Source organism: Panthera leo, chromosome A2, assembly GCF_018350215.1.
Source record: "Panthera leo isolate Ple1 chromosome A2, P.leo_Ple1_pat1.1, whole genome shotgun sequence".
In the NCBI taxonomy this organism is placed as follows: domain Eukaryota; kingdom Metazoa; phylum Chordata; class Mammalia; order Carnivora; family Felidae; genus Panthera; species Panthera leo.
Genome location: NC_056680.1, coordinates 114,349,174 through 114,373,505, shown reverse-complemented (window position 1 = coordinate 114,373,505; position 24,332 = coordinate 114,349,174). Strand labels below are relative to the sequence as shown.

The following is a 24,332-nucleotide window of genomic DNA, read 5'->3' as shown; positions in this document are numbered from 1 at the left end:
CTGAGCCACCCAGGTGCCCCGGGAAATGAAATTTAAAGTCCATCAAAAAGACAAGCACTGATTTTTATTATTAGATTTAAATGCACTCTGGCAATGTGCCATAAAATTTCTAAATGCTTAATCTCCATTTCTAAATTTACCTTATCACTGTGTGGTCTCTTTATTGTCCCCTTTCTCTCCCTAGAAAAATTATTCCTCTTAGAAGATTTTGGTCCCATTCTCCCTAGTCAAATGCTGCATACCCCGCACCTCTTTGGTTGCCTGTAAATATTACTTTTTACCAAGCTACTGTAGTGTATAATAATGGAAATGAGCTTAACTGCCCTCACTATCAGGGATGCTTTTTTATTCCAGGATAGAAATTTGCAATGTGGTTTAACAGGCGTAACTCAAACTGTTTTTGATTTCACTTTAGCTTTATATACTGAAAATCCACTTTGCTTTCTGCATGCAAATCCACAGGGAAGCAGTGACTTTTCTAACCTTAATTTCAGAAGACTTCCTGCTCTGTTTGTTCATACTGTGAGTGTCATAGTGATTGAAGATTATTCACATAACAAGTCAGGAAGGGTCCTGGATCCTAAAGTGCTTCGGCAGTTCATGTTGGTGACGCTGATGGCAGAGCCCCTCAGCTGGGGAGTAAGCACGTGGGAAGTAAGCACTGCTGTGGAAACGAGCCAGTTTTGCTGGAGTGACTCAGTCTTCGCTGTGACCAACTTCGTTTTCTTAACTTTCGGGTTCCTCTAGAACAGCAGAACAATGATCGGGTTTTCATAGGGACCTTTCCTCCAAATGTGGGTTAAAAATCTGAATTTTGATAGCATCTTGAATACCTACCCTCTTCCAGCTGACTCAATTCACATGCTGTCTTTCTACTGTGATACATAGGGTTGGCTTTGGCGTGTTTGTAGAAGTATTTATGGGATGGACCTAGGCACAGAGTCATAAGGTGGCTTTTGAAGTTGTGCTCAAGTGAAATGGAAGTACTGAGGCCTTTAGGTGGTGTGTATAACGAACGCAATTTGGTTGAAGGATGTGATTTTATTGCCTGCCTTGCTTTGCCAAGCTAGGTCAGCTTTGTTGGGATGGCCTCCTTTGGTTGTGATGTCTGTGTGATGGAGGTGGTGGTATGCTTTGAAGAAGCCTTGTTCTCAAAATGTGTACCCTGGAGGAGCAGAACAAAGCCAGCTGTAGTTCTGAAGCCAAAACCCTACTCACATATGGCTCAGAGGCTGTTTTGGTTTTTGACTTTCACAGAATTGAGTTGTGTTAGAAATGTATTCATCTTAGATGGACTTATGTATACATGATAAAACCCAAAAAACAAAAACCCAAAGTAATACTGGGTGGAGAATTACTATACATCGTTTTATTCCATGATCTTCCATCCTAGAGAAATAGGATATGGGAAATAGGAATGTTTCTTCAGTTGCTCAGTTTCTGTGTGCCTCTCCTACATCCTGAGAACTTGGTTAAAGATGTGTACTTTTTATATCATGTGTCCTGTAGCCACCAGTCAATAACCCAATGTGGTCTTAAACCACAGAAACAACTTTTTCCAATGTCAAAAGAAAAACTGGCTCATCTGGTCTTAGTGGGTACTGTGGACTGAGTGTTTGTGTCTCCCCAGAGTTCATGGTGAGGCCCTAATCCCCAAGGTGATGGTATTTGGAGGTGGGGCCTTTGGGAGATAATAAGCAAAAGAGTAGAGCCCTGTGAAGGGGATTAGAGCCCTTAGAAGAAGAGACACGAGAGATGGTTGCTCTCTGCCATGTGGAGATAAAGCAAGAAGGGGAGATAGACCAGGAAGAGGGCCCTTACCAAGGTACCAGTCATGCTGGCACCCTAGTCTTGGACTACTACCTCTAGAACTATGAAGAATTTCTGTTGTTTAAGCCACCCAGTGTATGGTATTTCTTAGAGCATCCCAAGGTGATGAAGTTGTAGGAATGTGGTACCTTCCTTAGGAATTTAAAAATGACTTCCAAAATTCCGTATTGGGGAAGATTTCAAACCTACACACCTAGAGAAAATAGTATAATGAGCTCTCAGGTACTCAGCTCCAGAGATGATCAGCATTCTGTTCTTGTTTCATCTGTATCCCTTAACTTTATTGTTATTTTCTGTATTATTTTAAAGCAATTCAAGGGTAACTGATGGCACAGAAAATTTGTTTGACATATTACACATAAACATAGGGATATTAGTTTGTTGTTATGCTGTAAGAAATTACCACAGACTTGGTGGCTTAAAACAACAGAAATTGATGCTCTTAGAATTGGCTCCTGGCTCCTGATGCCAGGAGTTTGCGATCAGTCTCTGTGGGCTAAAGTCAGGTGTTGGCAGGGCTGGTTCCTTCTGGAGACTCTAGACGAGAATGCATCTCCTTGTGTTTTCCAGCTTCTAGAGGCCACCTGGTTTTCTTGGCTTGTGGCCTCTTCCTCCATCTTCAGAGTGTATCATTCCAGGCTCTGCTTCTTTTGTCACATGATCTTCTGACTTGGATTCCTCTTGTGCCCCTTTTATAAGGACCCTTGTGAATACATTAGGCCCATTTGGAAAATCTCCCTGTCTCAAGATTTTTTTTTTTTTTTTTTTTTTTAATTTTTTTTTTTTAACGTTTATTTATTTTTGAGACAGAGAGACACAGCATGAACAGGGGAGGGGCAGAGAGAGAGGGAGACACAGAATCGGAAGCAAGCTCCAGGCTCTGAACCATCAGCCCAGAGCCCGACGCGGGGCTCGAACTCACGGACCGCGAGATCGTGACCTGAGCTGAAGTCGGACGCTTAACCGACTGAGCCACCCAGGCGCCCCTCCCTGTCTCAAGATTTTAAATTACATCTGCAAAGTGTCTTTTGCCATAAGAAATAACATTCACAGGTTTCAGAGATTAGGAGGCAGACACTTTCGGGACCATTATTCAAACTATGACAATAGGACGCTGTGCGGTCAGCACTCAAATGTCAAATAAATGGCAGGGCTACAATCCCAAGAGTGAGGACTCTAATCACAGGGAAAAACATGAAGATTAAATTCCTTAAAACCTGGAGGGATCTCTATTCAAATAGTCTTCAAAAAAATTTTTTTTAATGTTTTTATTTTTGAGAGAGACAGTGTGAGTGGGGGAGGGGCAGAGAGAGAGGGAGACACAGAATCTGAAGCAGGCTCCAGGCTGTGAGCTGTCAGCACACAGCCTGACACGGGGCTCGAACTCCTAAACCGTGAGATTATGACCTGAGGTGAAGTCGGACGCTTAAGCGACTGAGCCACACAGGCTTCCCTGGGTGATCTCTATTCAGAACATAGCTTATCATTTTGTGTAGAGGATGTGGCATCCCCATCAGATAACAAGGAAGAAGGAGACACATGTTTGTGTCAGGCTTGGTGCCTTTTGAGACATAAGAGAAAAGACTGCTGTGGTCTAGCATCAGATTCAAGATGATGCCAGTATGTGCCTCATCTCATGTTTGACCTTGGCTAGCTGATAAAACGGTGCTCTCTTGGGCCTAGTGCTATTGTGATCTCCCTTCCCAGAGCTGCTGAGCCCTGCCCTTCCCCTTGTTTGCTCCTACCTGTTTTTATAAGCGTTTGTTGAAACTGTTGGAGTCTCTGCTGTGTGCCACAGCTGGATCTGCTGCATGGAGCAGCTTTGTATTGTATCAAGTCAACTTCTCTGGACTCTACAAAAAAATGGGACTCTTCCTTGCCCTGATTTTCCCTAAATCTTTCCAATGTCTTGCTTACTTTCCATATAAATGTGGGGAAGTGTTTTCATAGAATATAAGACAGAAGTGATGGGGTTTCCATTACCAAACATCAAGCAAGCCCCAGAACGACAGAGTAGAAAGACTGGGAAGTTTGCAGGCAGCTCCTTGCAGACTGAGACTTTGTGTAAAGATGATTCCCATTCAGAGCCTCTTGCCCATCTGTGGTCCTTTGAGGATACTTGTGAGAACCAGTGCCTCACCCCATAGTTTATTATAAATGCACTTATGCAAGGGATATGTCCTTTGGCTGGAATTTTTATCCTCCTCTATAGTGAACCACTTTCCTTCCTTAACCCCACCACGCACTTAGTTTCAGAGCTTTTGCCACACGTGTTTTCTAAGAATCCATTCTCTCCTTTCTCTCTTTCTTAATTCCTATTAATTAGCCATCTAACTAAATGTCATTTCTTTTTTGTTTTTCAATGTTTATTTTTGAGAGAGAGAAGGTGGCGGGGAGAGAGGCGGAGAGAGAGGGGGACAGAGGATCCAAAGCAGGCTCTGTGCTGACAGCAGGGAGCTTGATGTAAGGCTTGAACTCAGGAACCATGAGATTATGACCTGAGCAGAGGTCAGATGCTTAACCAACTGAACCATTCAGGTGCCCCAGATGTCATTTCTTCTACAAATCCTTCCATTTTTCTGCCATATTTGCATTATTAGGTGTGTCTCCTATATTTCTCCCATACTTAGCACTATAGTACCACTTAGCACTTCATATTTTGTCTTCTGACTTTTTGTTTTTAATTTTTAATGTTTATTTTTGAGATAGAGACAGAGTGCAAGTGGGGGCAGAGAGAGAGGGAGACAATCTGTAGCAGCCTCCAGGCTCTGGGTTGTCAGCACAGAACCCGACGCGGGGTTTGAACTCAGGAACCGAACCGTGTGGTCATGACCTGAGCTGAAGTCAGACGCTTAACTTACTGAGCCACCCAGGTGCCCCTTCTGACTGTTTTCTGTTCCCACATCAGACCCTAAACTTTGGGGGCAGAGGACATGCCCCCAGTCCCCCACATGTTGTTCTCAAAGAACCAGAACATTCCTTGGTGTGGACTAGCTGATTACTATCCATACCCTGAACATTTATTGGTGGGAAATGTACTCAACTCTGTAATAGATTAAAAAAATAATAATCTCACTGGATTTAAGGGGTAGAGAAGGTAGGTTTAAAGAAAGTAGAATGTAGGGGTGCCTGGCTGGCTTAGTTAGAGGAGCATGTGGCTCTTGATCATGGGGTTGTGAGTTCAAGACCTATGTTGGGTGTAGAGAAACTTGAAAAAAAAAAAGTGTAAATTTTTTGTCCCAGGTCACTGAGTTTTATTGAAGTAAAAATCAGTTCACTGAAGTTTTTTTTTTTCCTTAAATGATGTGTTTATTTTTTTGAGAGTAAATTGAAAATTGAAATCTTGATACAGTTGAAGAGCTATAGAGAACTATGTTGGGCTCTTCACTAGTGGGGAACAGGTTGTGCTTTTAGAAAGATTTGTTGCAGTGGGATGCCTGAGTGGCTCAGTCATTTGAACATCTGACTCCTGATTTTGGCTCAGGTCATGATCCAAGGGTTGTAAGCGTGAGATCAAGCCCAAGTTGGCCTCCATGCTGAGTATGGAGCCTGCTTAAGATTCTCTGCCTACCCCCCTTTGCCCCTCTTCCCTGCTTGCATTTCCTTTCTCTAAAAGGAAAATAAAAAGATACCTTGCAGATATTTTATCTTGCTTTGGCTGCTTGTTTTAAGTTAATCTCTCTACCCATAAAGGGTTTGAACTCAGAACCTCTAGATCAAGAGTCACATGCTCCACCGACTGAGCCAGCCTCTAATAGTATTTTGACTTAAAATTTAACTTTGTATTTTGGGGGAAGCGCTTTTCTTTTTTAATTCTTGTTAATTTTTTTTAGTTTTATTTAGTTTTATTTTATTTAGTTTGAGAGAGAGTGAACATGAGTCGGGGGGGCAGAGAGAGAGAGAGAGAATATTCCAAGCAGGCTCTGGGCTCGATCTCACAAACTGCAAGATTATAACCTAAGCTGAAATCAAGAGTTGGACATTTAAATCCAACTGAGCCACCTGGATGGCCCCCTGCCTTTTTTCTTCTCTTCTCTTCTCTTTTCTTTTCTTTTCTTTTCTTTTCTTTTCTTTTCTTTTTTCTTTTCTTTTCTTTTCTTTTCTTTTCTTTTCTTTTCTTTTCTTATCCTTTTCGAGAGCATTCAAGCGCAGGTGAGCCAGGGAGGAGGGCAGGGGGAGAGAGAGAGAGAGAATGAATGGATGAATGAATGAATTAATGAATGAGTATCTTCAGTGTGTGGAGCCTGATGCAGGACTTGATCGCACAACTCCAGGATCACCACCCAAGTGGAAATCAAGAGTCGGTCGTTCAACCAACTGAGCCACCCAGGCGCCCCTCTCTTTTTTTCTTGTTTAAAGAAAACCCTCAGAAATGTTAGTGTCGAAGGAATGAGTCACAAAGACTCAGAAGCATCGAATGATGCTCCTTATGGCTGTGTTATTGAGCAGGCTGTGCCCCCAGATGCTCGCCTCATTAGGATAGATTAATGTTAAGCTCTCCTGAGTTTACACCCATCATTACCTCTGTGTTCTCCTTTCTCAGCAAATCTCATGCCCATCAGATCTGAGCCTGTTCTGTGTACTTCCACTGAGCCTGATCTGTGTACTTCCGATACTCCAGTATTGTTGAACATGACCTGAAGTTAGCTAGCTGAACAAGTATTTCTGATTTCAAATAATCTTCATGACTTCTTTTCCATAAAAAACATGACAAAATCATGTTAATTTCTTGCTTAACTAAATATGGGCGAATATTTCATCACCTACATCTTTGTTTTCGTAAGCTAAGAATTTTACCCTGACTAGCTGTTTAATTAATGCATGTTTAATAAGAGGACCTTTGCTCATATGCTTCCCTCTGCTGCTAGAGACAGAGCTTTGTAGTACAGGATAGAGCCTTTCTACTTGGAACAGTTATTTTCTGCTGACTGGGTTCAGTGTTGTTTTTTTATTGAGTTTAAGGGTCACCTCTATCTTATGGTATAGAGTTTTAACTTTACCCCTGACTTCATACTTAATTTTTTTAACCCTGAATTTCTTCTGGCTTTATTTTTCTCCTGGAAAAAAAAAAAAAACAAAACTCTTGTGTTGACTGTCTCTTGTAAGTTGTTTTATCCTTTTGGAAAGTAGTTATTTGTAAGTCATGTAGGGTTTTTTTGTATCTAAAACACCTTGGTGTATGAACTAGATTGATGGTTCTCTCCTTGTAGAAAATCAGCCTTTTTTATTTTTGTTAAGTTTATTTTGAGACACCACGTGCATGAGCCAGAGAGGAACAGAGACAGAGGGAGAGATAGACTCCGAAGCAGGCTCCACACTGTCAGCGCAAAGCCCGACACAGGGCTCAAACCCACCGACGATGAGATCATGACCTGAGCTGAAATCAAGAGTCAGATGCTTAACCAACTGAGCCATCCAGACGCCCTGAAAACGAGACTCTTAATGAGACTAGTTAGTTCTTAAAATCCAGTACATCCAAGAAATTGTGGTATGCACATATGTAAGATTCATTACTCAGTTTAACAAAAAATCATGAAAGAGTGAATGGATTTGTGTACCCCTTACAGTAACTGTGGCCTCTCAAGGATCCGATCCATTGGTCAAGGATCAGTGGTGGGAAGTCCAAGGTGCTTGGGTTGCCATGCCTCCTTCCTGCCACAGCAGGGGGACTCTGCAGCAGAGCGACTCTTTTCCTGCTGAGTCTAGATTAAGCCTCAGATTCCTTCTTAAACAATATTTAAAATAATCACAACCAAAAGCTAAATGCATGAAGCTAAAATGCACAAAGAACATTATTCGTCTCCTTAGGTAAATGATATTTTAAAAGCTTATCCGTTTCAACTTCTATAAATCTCTATTAGGTTCTGTTTCCTTGAGATATATCTGCTACCTTGCTCATAGATACAGCTTGTCCCACTGTGTGAAGAGAGCACAGGGAGTACATTGTTGATCTGAGATGTACCTGTCCAGATCATTCATCGGTCCTGCCTGTGTTCTACACCTCTGACCTCTCACAGCTTGTTTTCCTTTGGGGGTATGGTTTTTGAGTCTCTGAGAGGGCAGGGTTCACAACTGAGTATAGTATCCTACATGGATCTAAACTGTGCTGTCGCACTGTAGGACTTGTCCTCTTCTTGACATTTGTTCAGTGAGGGAGAGAGGACATGCCCGCGTTCCCTGGACATGACACTTTGATTACAGTTGAACTAGCTTTTAGGTATTAAGAATTTTAAAGTATTACTGATTTACATGTTAAAAGGTGTAGAGGTTTCTAAGAATGAGGTTCTGCCTCTTAACTATGCTGTTTGGTGCTAACTTGAAGAACCAATCAAGGTGATGAGTAGTGATGTGATGGGCACAGAGTTTCTGCAGAGGAAGGGCTCTTCTGGAAGACCATGTGGGCAGAGAACATGCTGGATTGGATGACAGCAAGTTCTCCTTGATGCTGGAAGTTGAAGTAGGTTAGCTCTAAGCAAGGTGATGTGACTTGCTGAGTGCCCCCTAAAGTACTGAGATATCAGGTTATCCTTTCTGTGAACTCCTGAGAAATTGACCACTCACCATCTTGAACAAGGAGCTAGGAGGAGTTCATTTAAATTTTTAAAAAATTCTAATTCTTGGGGCGCCTGGGTGGCGCAGTCGGTTAAGCGTCCGACTTCAGCCAGGTCACGATCTCGCGGTCTGTGAGTTCGAGCCCCACGTCAGGCTCTGAGCTGATGGCTCGGAGCCTGGAGCCTGTTTCCAATTCTGTGTCTCCATCTCTCTCTGCCCCTCCCCCGTTCATGCTCTGTCTCTCTCTGTCCCAAAAATAAATAAAAAATGTTGAAAAAAAAAAATTTAAAAAAAAAAAAAAAAAAATTCTAATTCTAATTTTTAATTAAAAAAAATACTGAATATAGTTGAAACACAGCATTAAAACACCTGTAATGCTATTATCCGTAAGTAACCATTATTGATAGTTGTGTATTTTGTTGAGCTGTGTATAGGGTGAGCTAGTTAAGTGTCTTTGGATTTTTCCTTTAAAATGGTTTTCCATTTGTGATACTTAGAATATCAGCTATTTCTTGAGCTGAGCCTTTGTGTTATCCGGGACTCTGAAAAGTTTACTGAGGGGTACTTAGGTGGTTCAGTTGGTTAAGTGTCTGACTTCAGCTCAGGTCATGATCTTATGGTTCGTGGGTTTGAGGCCCGCATCGGGCTCTGTGTTGACAGCTCGTAGCCTGGAGCCTGCTTTGGATTCTGTGTCTCCCTCCCCCCCCCCCCAAATAAATAAACATTAAAAAAAATTTGTAAAGTTTACTGACAGTGTTTTCTTTTCTCATTTGAGGTTTAGCCAAACGTTGGGAATTTTTTTTTTATAGGTCAATGAGGGTAGGGACTGCTGGTCCTGCCTTCTTGGCCACATCTGCCATACCGTGGGCAGTATTGGCCATCCATTTACTACCAAGCAGGAACTGTGAATGTAGAGAAGAGCAATCTCTTCGTTTTTTGGTATGTTCCCTCCACCCCCCCAAATAACTTCTGGAACCAGATACCTCGTCTTTTTATTTTTATGGGGCTAGCCAAGCTGGTTAGGACAGTAGATGACACCAGTGTTGTACATTTAATGTAAGAGCACTATATTTTATACCATGATATCCTAGAATGACTATAAATGAAATTTACTGGGTTCAATTTTTAGTTTTGTTTTGAGATGGTTAGCAATGAATGTACTTGCTTCTTGAACTAAATCCATTAAAAAATGTTTTTTAATGTTTGTTTATTTTTGAGAGAGAGACAGAGTGTGAGCATGGGAGAGGCAAAGAGAGAGGGACACAGAATCTGAAGCAGGCTCCAGGATCGCAGTTGTCAGTGTAGAGCCCAACGTGGGGCTCAAAGACACAAACCGTGAGATCATGACCAGAGCCGAAGTCAGATGCTTAGCCGGCTGAGCCACCCAGACACCGCACTAAATGCAGTTTTTAATGTATGTCTATTTATTTTGAGAAAGACGGAGAGCAACAGCATGAGTGGGGACAGGCAGAGAGAGAGGGTGAGAGAGAGCGAGAATCCCAAGTAGGCTCCATCCAGCTCATTGCCGAGCCCACCCCCACAATTCTGGGATCATGCCCTGTGAGCCAAAACCAAGAGTCCGATGCTCAATGAACTGAGCCACCTTGTCGCCCCTTAATGCATTTAAGAGTAAGGGCTAGAAGTGGTGGTTAATGAACATTCACGTACAAACCGTAACATTCCTTTGTCTTGTGCAAGTTCTTACCTTGATTTTATTTTGCCTTCTGTATGGTACAATTTATTCAACAAGAGTATGTATTGGTCATGTCTACAGACAACTGTCACTGTTTATTTTATTTCTACCCACAGTGTGTGTTTGTTTAAAATCATTTGGATGAAACATTTGAGTTACTTTGCCTTGGTTTGATGATACTTGGTCCAAAGGAAGTCCTCTGTTGTACCTTGGTCTTTGTTAACACAGTTCTTAGTTTGGTGTTTTGTTTGGGTCTCAGTTCTCAAGAAGTTAAAAATAGATCTTCATGGGCCCCCAGTAATAGGTCAGAATGTCTGAGTGTCTTTCAAAGCCCATCACAGCTATCCTAGCTGTCCTGGCACAGAGTGAAAGTGTTACGGAGGGGTGAGGCTGTTTTAGTAGGCACAAAATTGAGATTAAAGAAAGGCAAAGATGAACCTAAGGTGATTAGGCTTCTTGGCCAAAGTGAGAGTCTTACGCAGTATGGAATTGTGGCTTTGGCATCTTTGTGCTGTATACCTTAGACCAAGAGGAGGGATGGGAAGGGATAAGGCATGGTGGTGTACTTTGAGATTCTGTGTTTAGTTCTAGCTGGCATCTGAGAGATTTCATTCCTGTGCAAGAATGGGGTTGTCACAGAGAGGTTGCCTGCTACCCAAATCTTCCAACCAGCCCTACTTGGCACAGGTGTAGTGGTTTACTCAGTCAAGTGGTATTCTTTGCTTGCCTTTGGCTCAGTTGTTTTATCTGTATCTTTAGCTATTGGTCAGTCAGGACAGGTCAGGTTTTGTTTAGTTGGTACTTTGGTTTTGAACTGCTTTTTTTCAGAAGCCCTGACTAAAGTAATGACCTACAATGCCTCTCTGCCCCCATTATAAGTAATAAAGATATGTTAGATAAAACTTGGCAAGTAAATGACAAAAAGTCTTGGTGTGTTCTCATTTCTATGTAGGTATACATATAAGTTGAATTAGCATATTGGAGTGTAAATTTTTAGGCCCTTTGTGGTTACAAAACTTCTGTTGAAATTTTGCAGTTCTTAATACTTATCCTAGTAATAGATGAGAATAATTGTTCACCCTTATTCTCTCCAGCATAATTTGTGCCAAATAATTTAAAATCTTAGCCAAGCTTATCTGCAAAAACTGATAGTATTATTTTAGTTGACATGTTTACCTAACTTTGACCAGTAGTGAAACTTTTTAAATGCGTGTTGACTGTCTGTCTTTGGCTGTTAGTTCTATTTCTGGCCTGTTTACTCAGTGTATGTCTGATAGGACTTTTCATACTTCCTGGGCAAGCAGTATTTATAATGTGTAGATAGTAAAGATTTATCATCTAATTTCTTTTTTTTCCCCACCTGTGTAGGCTTATAATTTTATAAAACAATACTGACACTATTCCATGTAATTTCCTCACATTTGTTCTTCCCTCTTAAACGTTTGAGCCTCTTCTCATGTCAAACGTTCATGGTAATTCTCATTTTCTTATTGATTTATAACAACTTAAACCGTATTACTAGATTTCTTTCTTTTTTTGGGGGGGGGGGGGGTTAATGTTTATTTAGTTTTGAGAGAGAGAGAGAATCCCAAGCAGGCTCTGCACTGTCAGCCGTGATTCAGGGCTGGAACTCATGAACCATGAGATCATGACCTGAGCCAAAGTTGGATGCTTAACTGACTGACCAGGTGCCCCTAAAGTACACATTTTTGAAGCATTCAATTTAAGTTTTGGCAGAGGTATATACTTGTGAAACAATCACCACAATAAGAAAAAGAACATAGCTATTGTCCAAAAGTTTCCTTATGCCCTTTTAGTACCACCCATTCCTCCCCTCAAGCACCTACTGCTCCGCTTTCTGTCATTATGTGTTAGTTTGCATTTTCTAGAATTTTATATAAAGAGTCCTATGTACTCTTTAGGTCTGGCTTCTTTCAGTCCACGTAATTACTTGGAGATCTACCCAAACTGTGTGAATCAGTAGCTCATTCCTTTTTATATCCGAGTAGGATTCCATTGTGTGGGAGTACTACAATTTGTGTATTGGTCCGTTGGTGGACATTTGGATTGTTTTGTTTTTGACTATTATAAATAAAGGTGATAGAAAAATTCATGTGCAGGGCTCTGTATGGATGTGTACTTTTGTGGGGACACACTTGGACTTCCAGAGTTGGTTTGAAGATGATTTTAACCTAAAGACATTCGAGACTGAACAGATTTCGAAAGAAGCCTATTGAGGGTTTCCTTTATCTGACTGAGGACAGAAACTTCTGGAGGCTGACATAAATACCTTTCCAGGGGAGTTTTACTGGCCTGAAAAAAGACCATTTGCTCCTTTATAAACAAACATTATCACAAGCCTTAGCTCCCACGGGTTCCAGCAATGAAGCCTTTTCTCATCCCTCCTTATTCTCCATCAAGTTAGCCATATAAATCCCCAGCTTTACTGGAGAAACACTTCTTCTGTGTTTCCACATGTGTATATGAATAAACTCCCCCCCTCCCCCCCATTAATCTGTCTGTTGTCAGTTAAATTCACAGGCTCCCCAGTCATGGAACCTAAGTTGGTAGAGGAAAAGAGGTTTTCCTCCCACACTTGTATTTCTCTTGGGTGAATTCTAGGAGTGGAATAGCTGGGTCATAAGGTTATCTAATTCTTTTAAAACTCTGCACACCTGTGCCAGGCTTATTTATATGGCCAACAGTCTACTTGACTTGAAATCATATTTAGATCCCTGTACACAATTAGCTAAATAAATATCATTAGTGCAGCTTCATAAAGTGTATTTTATTAAATATTTCTCAGTACACACATTTCTCAGTAGGTGAGCATAATATATGTGTAACATTTAAGAAACTGCCAAACTGTTTTCCAAAGTTGCCCCGTGTTATGTTCCCACCAACAAGTTATGAAAGCTTTGCTCCTGAAGTGTACAAATTCAGTGGTTCTTAGTATATTCATTGAGTTGTGGAACATCACCACTATGTAATTTTAGAACATTCCCATCACCTCCAAATCAACCCTGTATTCATGTAGACTCACTTCTCTTTTACACCTCTCCAGCCCCTGGCAACCACTAATCTATTTTGTCTCTGTGGATTTGCCTATTCTGGGCACTTGAAATACACATCATACAATATGCAGCTTTTTGTGACTGCTTCCACTTAATATGTTTCAAGGTTCATGCGTGTTGTAACATATATCAGTGCTGCTGCCTTTTTTTTTTTTTTTTTTTTTTTTTGAGTTAGGCTCCACGCCCAGTGTGGAGCTTGAACTCAAAACCCTGAGATCAAGAGAAGAGGCAAATGCTGTACGGACTGAGCCAGCCAGGAGCCCACTTCATTTTTTTTTTTCTTTCTAAAGTAACTTTAAATTTTAGAATAGTTGTAGATTTACAGAAAAATTACGAAGGTAATACAGAAAGTTTCCATGTACATGCCAGCCAGTCTCCCCTGTTATTAACGTCTTATATTAGTATGGTACATTTGTTCACATTTAATGAACCAGTGTTTTGAGGTCCTAGTTTATAATAAACTAAGGTTCATACTTTATTCAGATTTTCTTAGTTCTTACCTAATGTTACTCATGTTTTCCTGGATCCCATCCAGGGTATCACATTACATTTAGTTGTCATCCCTCCTTAGCCTCCTCTTGGCTGATAGTTTTTTAGGCTTTCCTTATTTTTGATAACCTTGACAGTTTTGAGGAGTGTTGATAGGGTATTTTGCAGAATGTCTCTAGAAGACTTATCTAAAACTTATCTCGTGATTAGACTGGAGATATAGGTTCTGGGGAGGGAAACCACAGAGGTAAGATGCTGTACCTGTTACATCATATTAAGAATGTATACTGTCAACATGATTTATCACTGTTGATGTTAAGGCTTGATCACCTGGATGAAATAGTGCATGTTGGATTGCTTCACTGTAAAGCTACTCCTCTTCCCGACCCCTGTCCCAATCCCCTTTCCATATTGTATTCATTGAAAGGAAGTCACTGTGTATAGCCCACACTCAGAGAGTGGGGAGTTATGTTCTACCTCCTTAGGGCAGAATATCTAACATAAATTATTTGGAATTCTTCTCCATGGACATTTGTCTTACTGACCTGTATATATACACTTATATGAATATATCTCTTTGTAATTAGAGTAAACTAAATATTACTTGTTCTTCATCTCTTTTTGTTGCTAAATAATAATCCATTGTGTAGCTGTAACATTTTGTTCATTCACTCATCAGTTGATGGACATTTGGATGGTTTCCACATTTTAAATATTGTGAATAACGCTGCTGTGAACATTTGTGTACAAGTTTTTGTGTGGGCATATGTTGTCATTTCCCTGAGTAGGGACCTAGTATAGCAATTCCATCAGGAATTGCTGACTCCTGTGGTAACCCTATGCCTGATGTTTTGAGGAACTGCCAAACTATATTCCAAAGTGATTAGATCATTATACAGTCCCACTAGCTACTAGTAAGGGTTCCAATTTCTCTGCATCTTTGCCGTCCTTATTTTAGCCATCCTAAAAGGGTACAAAGTGATAGATATCTCATTGTAGTTTTAATTTGAATTTCCCTAATTACTAAAATTATTGAACATTTTTTTCATGTATTTGCTGTTCATAGATTTTTTTTTTTTGGTGGTATGTTCTATTTAAATCTTTTGAACATTTGAAAACTTGTTTTCCTACTGAGTTTTGAGATTTCTGATTATATATATATATGTATATAAATCTATAAAGTATGTATTCTGATAAAAGCTTTTTATCAGATAAGTACTTTGCAAATATTTGCTTCCAGTCTTGTCATTTGTGTGTCTCCTCATTTTCTTAAAAGTGTCAATTAAAGAATATAGGAAGTAATTTTCATTTTCTTACTGATTTGTGTCAACAGTATGCTCATTCTTTAGCCATATTGGTAGATCTTTAACTTGAAAAAATGTTTCACATCTTTAAAGCTTTCTAAAATGGGTAGTTTGAAATGTTTTAAAGAGAGTAGTATAATGATTTAAAGAGAGTAGTATAATGATTGACTCCATGAGCCTATCCCCTAACTTCGATTATCATTTTATGGCCAATCTTATTTCCTCTATGTGCTACCCCTCCCTTCCAACATTAGATCCAAATAAGGTCCATACTTTGCAGCTGGTTGATTTCTCTTAAGCCTTTTTTTTTTTTTTTTAATTTATGTATTTTGAGACAGAGTGTGCACATGTGCACAAGTAGGGAAGGGGCAGAGAGAGAGAGAGAGAGGGGGACAGGGAATCCCAAACAGGCTCCATGTTGTCAGCACGGAGCCTGACAAAGGACTCAATCCCATGAACTGCAAGATCATGACCTGAGCCAAAATCAAGAGTCAGATGCTTAACTGACTAAGCCACCCAGGTGCCACCCCCCACTCCCGTTTTTTTAAGATTTTATTTTTTAAGTTATCTTTACACCCAACATGGGTCTTGAACTCACAACCCTGAGATCAGGAGTCTCCATGCTCCACTGACTGAGCCAGCCAGTGTCCCACTTTTAAGCCCTAAATCTTTGGATTTTCATTCCATTTTGTTACCTTGCTATTTGTGCAAGAAACTGGATTTTTTATGCTGTTAAAATAGATGAGTTGATTTTACGCTTATAGTTTGGTTTCTCAGTCCTCTGTATTCTTGTGAAGTGGTAGTTAGATCTAGAGCAGTGATCTTCACTTTGGCTACGTGTTAGAACCACCTGGGGAGCCTCACAAAAAATTTGAATGTCCAGGCCATATTTAAATTAAACATAACTGATTAAATCATAACTCCAGGGTTAGGGCTATTTTAGCTTCTCCGAGTGATTCCACTGGGTTGCCCACAAAAAGTTGGGCGATATGCAGGATTTTCTTTTTCACCGCCCTCCCCCTCTTTTTTTTTTTAAAGCAAGAATAATTCATAGGTGGTAGTACAAATGTGTGTCAGGAAGCACATACTTGGTTTTCTTTTTGTAATTGAGCATCCGTAGTTTTTGAGTAATCGATTATTTCATGAAGGGAGGCAAAAAGGGACATTTCAGTTCTCTCCTTTCATTTGTTAATTGAGACACTTTTATAAAGAGAAACTTTGGCAGAGATACTCTTTGGTTACTGTGAGATTCATTTCGTGCAATAAAGGCAATGTTTGATTCTGTTTATTTACCAGTTCTGGGTTCTTCAGTGGTAACGAAGACTTATAAATATTGGAGTTTATATACTCAGTACTTGAGTTTATAATATTGATTTGTGTCTCAGTCTATTTTTGTTAGCTTTACTGATAGTTTGTCTTGTTTTTAGCTGGTGGGAGCTCTTTCAGGTTGACTCCTGGGTCCTTTCGCCAGTACACCTGTGTGAAGAAAGCAAAGAAGCTAACTACATGTAAACGACACCAACGTGTAAACTAAAAGTTACTCTCATTTTTGTAAAGAAAATACATACTGCTTAAATAACAGGTCAAACAAAGTGAAAATTTCCATTGACTAAGAGGTTTAGTGAAGAAGTTTCTGAACATGCTTTAGTTTTTGGCTCTACACATGTGGTTATTGACATACATGGAATGACCTAATCAGCACTGTTTTGCAGACCTAGTTTTCAGTGTCTATCAGGTGTCTTGTAGAGATCCCTTCATGGCCATTCTCTTTTAATAGCTATATAATTGGAAGAAACTAATTTATTTCTTTTGTTGGTGTATAGATTGTTTCAAGTTTCTCATTCTTATAAGTAGGCCCCCCCTTTTCTTATGGCTTCATTGAGATAACCACATGTCTGACAATTTTCTGTTGAAGGTGTACAAATCAGCGGTTTTTAGTATATTCACAGATAATGTGTAACTGTCACCACAGTTAATTTTAGAATATTTTCTTCAGCTCAGAAAGAAATCCTGTACCCTTTAGCTATCACTATCACCTCTTTCCCTCACCTACCCTTTAGCCTTAAGCAACCACTCATCTTTTTGTCTATATAGAGTTGCCTATACTGGGCATTTTATTAAAAGACCATCATTGTAGTCTTTGTGTCTGGCTTCTTAGACTTAGCAGAATGTTTTCAGGGCATCTCTGTGTTGTAGCATCTATCAGTACTGGCTTCCTTTCTGTTGCCAAATAATACTCCGTTGTATGGATATACCACATTGTGTTTACCCATTTATCCATTGAAGGACATTTTGGTTGTTTCTATTTTTTTTGGCTATTGTGAATAATGCTCTTGTGAACATTCATGTGTGTGAACATGTTTACATTTCTTTTGGGAGTCTTGAAGCAACTGTTTAAGGTTTTGAGGAACTGCCAAACTGTTTTTTTAGAGTGGCTGTACCGCTCTGGAATTTACATTCTTAGCAGTAGAGCTCCAGTTTCTTAACATTCTTTGGTCGGTTGTCTTTGTGATTATCTGACCTTTTGATTATAGCCATCCTAGTGGATTTAAAGTGATCTATCATTGTGGTTTTGGTTTGCATTTCTCCAGTGACTAATGATGAATGCCAAGTATCTTTTCATGTGCTTTTGGCAATTTGTATATCTTCTTTGAGGAAATGTCTGTTCAGGTCCTCTGCTCACTTTTATTTTTAAATATTCTAGTTAATTAATATGCAGTGTAATATTAGTTTCAGGTGTACAATATAGTGATTCAGCGATTCCATGCATCACCCATTGCTCATTACAAGTCTCCTCCTTAATCCCCATCACCCATTTCACCCACCCACCCTCTACCCATTTTTAAATTGGGTTGTCTTTTATTATGGAGTTCTTTATATATTATAGACATGTCACTTACCAGCTATATGGTTTCCATGTTGGCCTGCATGTAAACATGTAAACCCATCCACTCACTTGTCCTAATATTTGTCCTATACTTCCATCAGTATTCATTGAATGTATGTGAATAATTAGTGTTAATGACTAGCTTATCAGAGTGATCTATGTACTTAGTGTTTCCACACCTGGCTTTGCTTAAGGAAAATGAGTCATTTTGTTACAGGTTCTGAATTTTGATTTTTATACTTGTCTTAGGTGTCATTAATGAACAGGGCCATTTTTGTTTGACTTTAGAGGTTATAATACAACAATCACACAAAAAGTGGTGGGGGATAATTATTGAGGTGGCAGATGATGCACTGGTTGTGAAATAAGTGAGTGTGTATTTAGTTTGACTTCTGGTCATAAATGAAATTCTGACAGATACGGTGCTTGAGTTTTTTTAATTTTAGAAAAATTGCTAAAAAATTTTGGTTTTTTGTCTATAAAATAAGAACTCCCCCTCCCTCCCCCCACTTATGGCACAGCTGAAATCCTGGGAAATCTAGTCTTGGAAAAAATGTGGTGAGATTAAATTTCATTTTACTCAGAAAGTCTGCACTATTCTCTGAAATAGAGGAACATTTTTTCTGTGGACCTGTTCTTGTGTTTACAGATTATGACCTATGTGGTGAAATTTTAATGAATGGCACAAATAATACATCTTTGCCCAAGAATGATTGTTAAAATTGTTGAGAAAATCTGATGTTAATTTGTAACTTTGACTTTTGAGGTAAATTTGAAAAATCAGTCATCACTTTAATGAATACAAAGAACTTCTATTTTCCTATTTTCTCTACTAATATATAAGCTTATCCAAGTAGAGAGTAGATGATGAATCCTCCTACACCTGTCAACCAGCTTCATTCAGCATTTATCCACTTTCTGCCCTTTTTGTTGGTGTTAAAGAGCTTTTGAAGAATAATTTTCCATTCAGTGTGGTGACCTTTCAAGAAATGGACATTTTGGTGTAATGATCACTGGCTTTAGAGTCATGGGGGTTCTGAATCCCAACTCCCCATGTCCTTGCTGTCTTGACTGGGCAAGTGGCCTTTTCCTCTTAGAAGCTCAGTGTTCACATCTTGGTAACAGGTTTAATATCTACCTCTGAAGGTTGTCTGGATGATTAAATGAGCTAATGTATGCAGAGAATCAAAAGAATGTTTGCTGCTAATTATAGCATGTGAACATAGAGCTGCCAGTGAGAATGGGATCACCGTTGCCATGCTGGATTTCCAGTCTGTAACTGTGTGCTGAGGCCTACTGTAGATCTAACAGTGAGGTAGAGTCTAATTCTGACGTAGACAGACGGATGGCCATTCTGTTCTCTTCTATACTTTCCTATGAATAGAAAAGACAAGCCCTAGGATTAAATACAAGGTGCTTACTATGGTGGATGGGGTGAGGACACGTGTACTAGGGTTCATAGGGCTGCCATAACAAATTCACACAAACTGTGAGAATTAGAACAACAAATCTATTCCCTCACACTTCTGGAGGCAAGCAGTCTGAAATCAAGCTGCTGGCAAGCCTCTCTCCTCACTTCTGGTGGTTGCCAGTAGTCTTTGATATGTTTGGCTTGTAGATGTATCACTCCAGTCTCTGCCTAGGTGGTCACATTGTGTTTTCCCTGTGTCCAAACTTCCCTCTTATAAGGATGCTGCTCATTGAGTAGCATTCACAGATACTGGTGGACTTGAATTTTTAAAGGACACAATTCCACACATAGTACAGGGAGCTAACCAAGACTATGGGTGATCAGGAATAGCAATCTAGCAGGTAATATGATCTAAAATGTGCTTCATTTTAAAAGTGGTTATTAAGGAATTACAGATCTTGTTCAGTTTACTGTGGGATTATGTGGGAGTAAACCCATCATAAATTGAGAATATCGTGAGTCAAAAATGCATTTAATACACCTAACATGCTGGGGTGCCTGGTGGTTCAATCGTTTGAGTGGCCAACTTTGGCTCAGGTCATGCATGGTCGTGAGTTTGAGTCCTGCATCAGGCTTGCTGCTGTCAGCAGCTCTCTCTGCCCCTCCCCTGCACGCGCGCTCTCTCTCTCTCTCAAACAATAATACATAGACTTAAAAGAAAAATACACCTAACCTACCAAACACGATAGCATAGCCTAGCCTACCTTAAATGTGTTAGAACACTTAACATTAGCCTACAGTTGGGCATAACCATCTAACAGAAAACTCGTGTCATAATAAAGTGTTGAATACCTCATGTAATTTATTGAATACTATACTGAAAGTTAAGAATAGAATTTTTTTAAGTTTATTTATTTTGGGAGAGAGCAAGCAGGGGAAGGGGCAGAGAGAGGGACAGACAGAATGCTAAGCAGGCTCTATGCTGTCAGTGCAAAGCCTGACATGGGGCTTGAACTCACAAACTGTGAGATCATGACCTGAGCTGAGATCAAGAGTCAGATGCTTAACTGACTGAGCCACCCCCGAAAAACAGAATAGTTTGAAGTCCATCAGTTGTTTACCCTCTTGATCATGAGGCCGCCTGTGCTGCTGCTGCCCAGCATCACAAAAGAGTGTCTGTCCTACCACATATCACTAGCCCAGGAAAAGATCAAAATTAAAAATGCCAACTACACTTCCTACTAAATGCATATCACTTCTGCACCTTGGTAAAGTTGAAAAATCATAAATCTAATCATTGTGAGTTAGGGACAGCCTGTAGTTGGGAATGGGTGAGAGGTGAGGTTGGAGAGCGGTACATGATAATAGTCTTGAACTAAATAGTAAATAAAAACAGTAGTTTGGGTGGATTTTTCTCCCTGAGAGCCCTGGGTAAACTCAAGGGTTTTACATTCAAAATTCATGTAATATAGTGGATTTTTGTTGTTTTCCTGGCTGAATACATGGAAATAGCCTTTATATAATTGAGGAATTTAACAAGTTATTCCAATCTTTCTTAGAAATTGGTGCTCAGATTTCCAGTCCCACCTGCTGCTAGGATGTAGAGAGCTGCCCATGGCTTGGCTTCTTAGATAAACTCAGACTGATTCATTTGTGAGCAATAATAGAGATATGGCATCACCATGTGGATGGCAAGTATGTGAATGTATATTTTGTTAATTATTTCATTAAAAAATTTTTTTTTGACATTTATTTATTTTTGAGAGAGACAGAGCATGAGCAGGAGAAGGGCAGAGAGAGAGGGAGACACAGAATCTGAAGCAGGCTCCAGGCTTCAAGCTGTCAGCACAGCCCAATGTGGGGCTCGAACTCACAAACTTCAAGATCATGACCTGAGCTGAAGTCGGATGTTTAACTGACTGAGCCACCCAGTCGCCCTTATAATTTTATTTTGTTTTATATTCTTTATAGTGTTATATTAGTTTCAGGTGTACAATATAGTGATTGAACAACTCCATACAGTAGATGTATGTTTTGAAGTGACCAGGTAGAAGCCAGAAGAACGTATGGTTTCTACACCAACTATGTGCTGGGAATGGCAAACTCTAGACCGGACTCTGGGAATCTGTGCAGTTGGAGATGGAAGCAGTTAAGGGAGGAGTGGTTTGAAGACTAGAAAACTGAGATTTTATTTATTTGCAACATCTTTAAAAATCTTAGATGAACTTGGTTGGCAAGTAAATAGAGCTGCTAAGAGGTGAACTCGATTTCCTAAAAAGCTTGCCGTTAACTACATTGTCTTCTAACTTTTACTTTACTGTTAATGTGTACCTTCATTACTATTAAAAGGTTTAAAATTACTTGAGCATACCCACTTCTAGTCCCAATTCTTCAGTAATAGGCATTATCCAAGTTGGAAATAAAATATTTTCTAAATGGCACATAACAGGATTATGTTACAATCAGAGGGGTAAGATCTGGGTGAAAAGCTTGTGCAGTAAAATTTTGGACCAAAAGTAGTACTCAAGAGCTAATTAGCAGTTTTTAAGTATAGCAGATATATAGCTGGGCTCCAGGTTAGGCTTTGATCTTGAATAATACACACTACCAGTGACTGAGAACGATGGGTGAGTGTGGGGAAACTCCGGTTTGCCCCGTAGACACTCTTGCCCCACTGGACCAGTAAATTTCAGAAAGAAGAAATCCCACGAACATCTGTTTGGGTGTCTTTTATCAATAGCTTGGCAATATTGTGATGATTTGTCCACCCCACTGTTGAAAAGCAACTAAACTTAGGAAATGTATGTCTGTCCTAGGAAACAAATAGCAACGGAGGGAAGGATTCCGCTTCTATCCCCACTTTTTCTCTCTTCCAGCACTGTCTTAGCAGGGTTCGGTTCGGTTATAATGTGTTGGTGTGGTAAGGATCTTTCTTTCCTCTGCCCAAATAATTCATGCACTTGGCTCTGCCCTTTGTTCATTTGTTTCTCTAGAACTGTCTCCAAGTGAGAGCCTTAAGGATACGGGAGAACACTATTTTCTCGGCATTACTTTTTTTTTTTTTTTAAACAATTTAAAGGCCAATATAATCCAGTTTGATGTTGTCATTTTTTTCTTGATTGTAGGATTACATGTTCATTGTACAATATTTGGAAAAAGAGAAGGAAAGAAGAAAAAGAGTCTTTCTTCCCAATGACAATATTGTTAAATGACTCCTAGTTCAATCTGGTAGGATAGGCATTTTTCAACATGGTTGGATTGTGTTATACGTAGAAGTTTATACTGTTATGTCTTAAACATTCTTTTTAAGAAAATGGAGCTATAATTCACATACTATAAAACTCATATATTTTTTACAGTTTATTTTCAAAGAGCGAGACAGAGAAAGGGTGCATGAGTCAGGGAGGGACAGAGAGAGAGAGAGGGAGAAAGAGAGAATCCTAAGCAGACTTTGTGCTGTCAGTGAGGCTCAATCCCACGACCGTGACATCATGACCTGAGCCAAAATCAACAGTTGGGCGCTCAACTGATTGAACCACCCAGCTACCCCATACAATTCATATTTCAAATCAGATATTTCAGTGTTTTTTAGTATATTCACGAGGTATAAAGAACCATCACCACCACTGTGTAATTCTGGAACATTTTCCATTATTCCAAAAAGTAACTCCATAGCCATTAATAGTCACTGACCTCCTTTCCTTGGCAGCCTCTTCCAGCCCTTAGCAACCACTTTTCTACTTTGTCTCTATAGATTTGCCTGTTCTGGAGACCTTATATAAAAGGAATTATTATAGGGTCTTTTTCACTTAACATTTTGAAGGTGTATCCATGTTATAGTATGTACTTCATTCCTTTTTATGGCCAGACAATATTCTAGTGTATGATTATACTATATATTGTTTATCCATTTATCAATTGCAGATATTTTATTGTAAGGCCCCATAGAACCCAGTAGAATAACTAATGCATATCTGAAGGACTAATTCTTAGGGGAAATAGTCTTTATCAGTATTGACTTTGGAACCAACCTCTTTTTTCTACTCCAGCTGTTTTTATTTTTCATTTTAAAAGAAACTTTAAATAGGGGCAATGGATAAAATGCCAGCATCTGGGATGATCTACCACTTTTGGAGGCCACTGTAATCTTGGGTATTTTTCACCTCATGAGATGAGTCACTTTTTTTCCCTTTTTCTTTTTTATTATTGTTTTTAATGTTTTTGAGAGAGAGTGCAAGTGGGGGAGGGGAGAGAGAGGGAGACACAGAATCTAAAGCAGACTCCAGTCTCTGAGCTGGAGTCAGCACAAAACCCAACCTGGGACCCAAACCCACAAATCACGAGATCATGACCCGAGCTGAAGTTGGATGCTTAACTGACTGAGCCACCCAGTTGCGCCTCTTTTTTTTTTTTTAAGTTTATTTTGAGAGAGAGAGCGTGCACACACAAGAAAGGGAGAGAGGCAGAGAGAATCCCAAGCAGGTTCCACACTGTCAGCACAGAGCTCGATGCTGGGGTTTGATCTCATGAGCCATGAGATCATGACCTGAGCCAAAACCAAGAATTGGATGCTTAACCAACTGAGCTACCCAGGCACCCCTTTAGTGCCTTCACCCGTGATAATGTTGGAATTGTAATGAGGATTTAGAACTGCCCTCTTTTTCCCTCTAGTAATTTGTAGCTGTTTGGAGTAATAATCCCTACCTTTCTGCTCGAGGAGTAAATAAGTGAGTTATTGAGACTTGTGTTTACTTCTGGGATTCCTTAGTCTTTCTATGTTTGTTTGGAGAGCTGGGGGCTGAGGCCTGGCAGGATAACCAGGCAGTCACTGCTGTCTTAGTTTTCTGCTGGACTCTCTCCAGACTCTGTGGCGTGTTGGGGTAGGCCACATATAGCTTAGTGTTCAAGGTTTGGAGGCTGCTGTGATTGAGGGGACTGAAGAAAAGACAGCAGGTTAATAGCCTGTACTGTGGAAATCCATGCAGCAGTTAAAAAGAATAAGCTAATTTTGTCTTTACCAACATAGACTGACCACTGAGATGACAGATGAGAGGAAAAAAAAGCAAGATCAGTAATGTCCTACTTTTAAGTT

At 39.8% G+C, this 24,332-nt stretch overlaps 1 protein-coding gene across 2 annotated transcripts in view; it reads left to right on the top strand.

Annotated features, from left to right (window-relative positions):
- IGF2BP3 (insulin like growth factor 2 mRNA binding protein 3) overlaps positions 1-24,332 on the top strand; it is a 155,321-nt gene that overhangs the window by 74,234 nt on the left and 56,755 nt on the right. Inside the window, exon 1 of one of the 2 annotated variants that reach the window (XM_042920214.1) lies at positions 20,852-20,935. The exons of the other annotated variant lie outside the window; for it this stretch is intronic. Within the exon in view, the coding sequence (XP_042776148.1) occupies positions 20,912-20,935 (24 nt within the window). The 5' untranslated portion in view covers positions 20,852-20,911. Of the gene's footprint in view, positions 1-20,851; positions 20,936-24,332 lie in introns of those variants that run through there. 2 annotated transcript variants of the gene reach the window in all.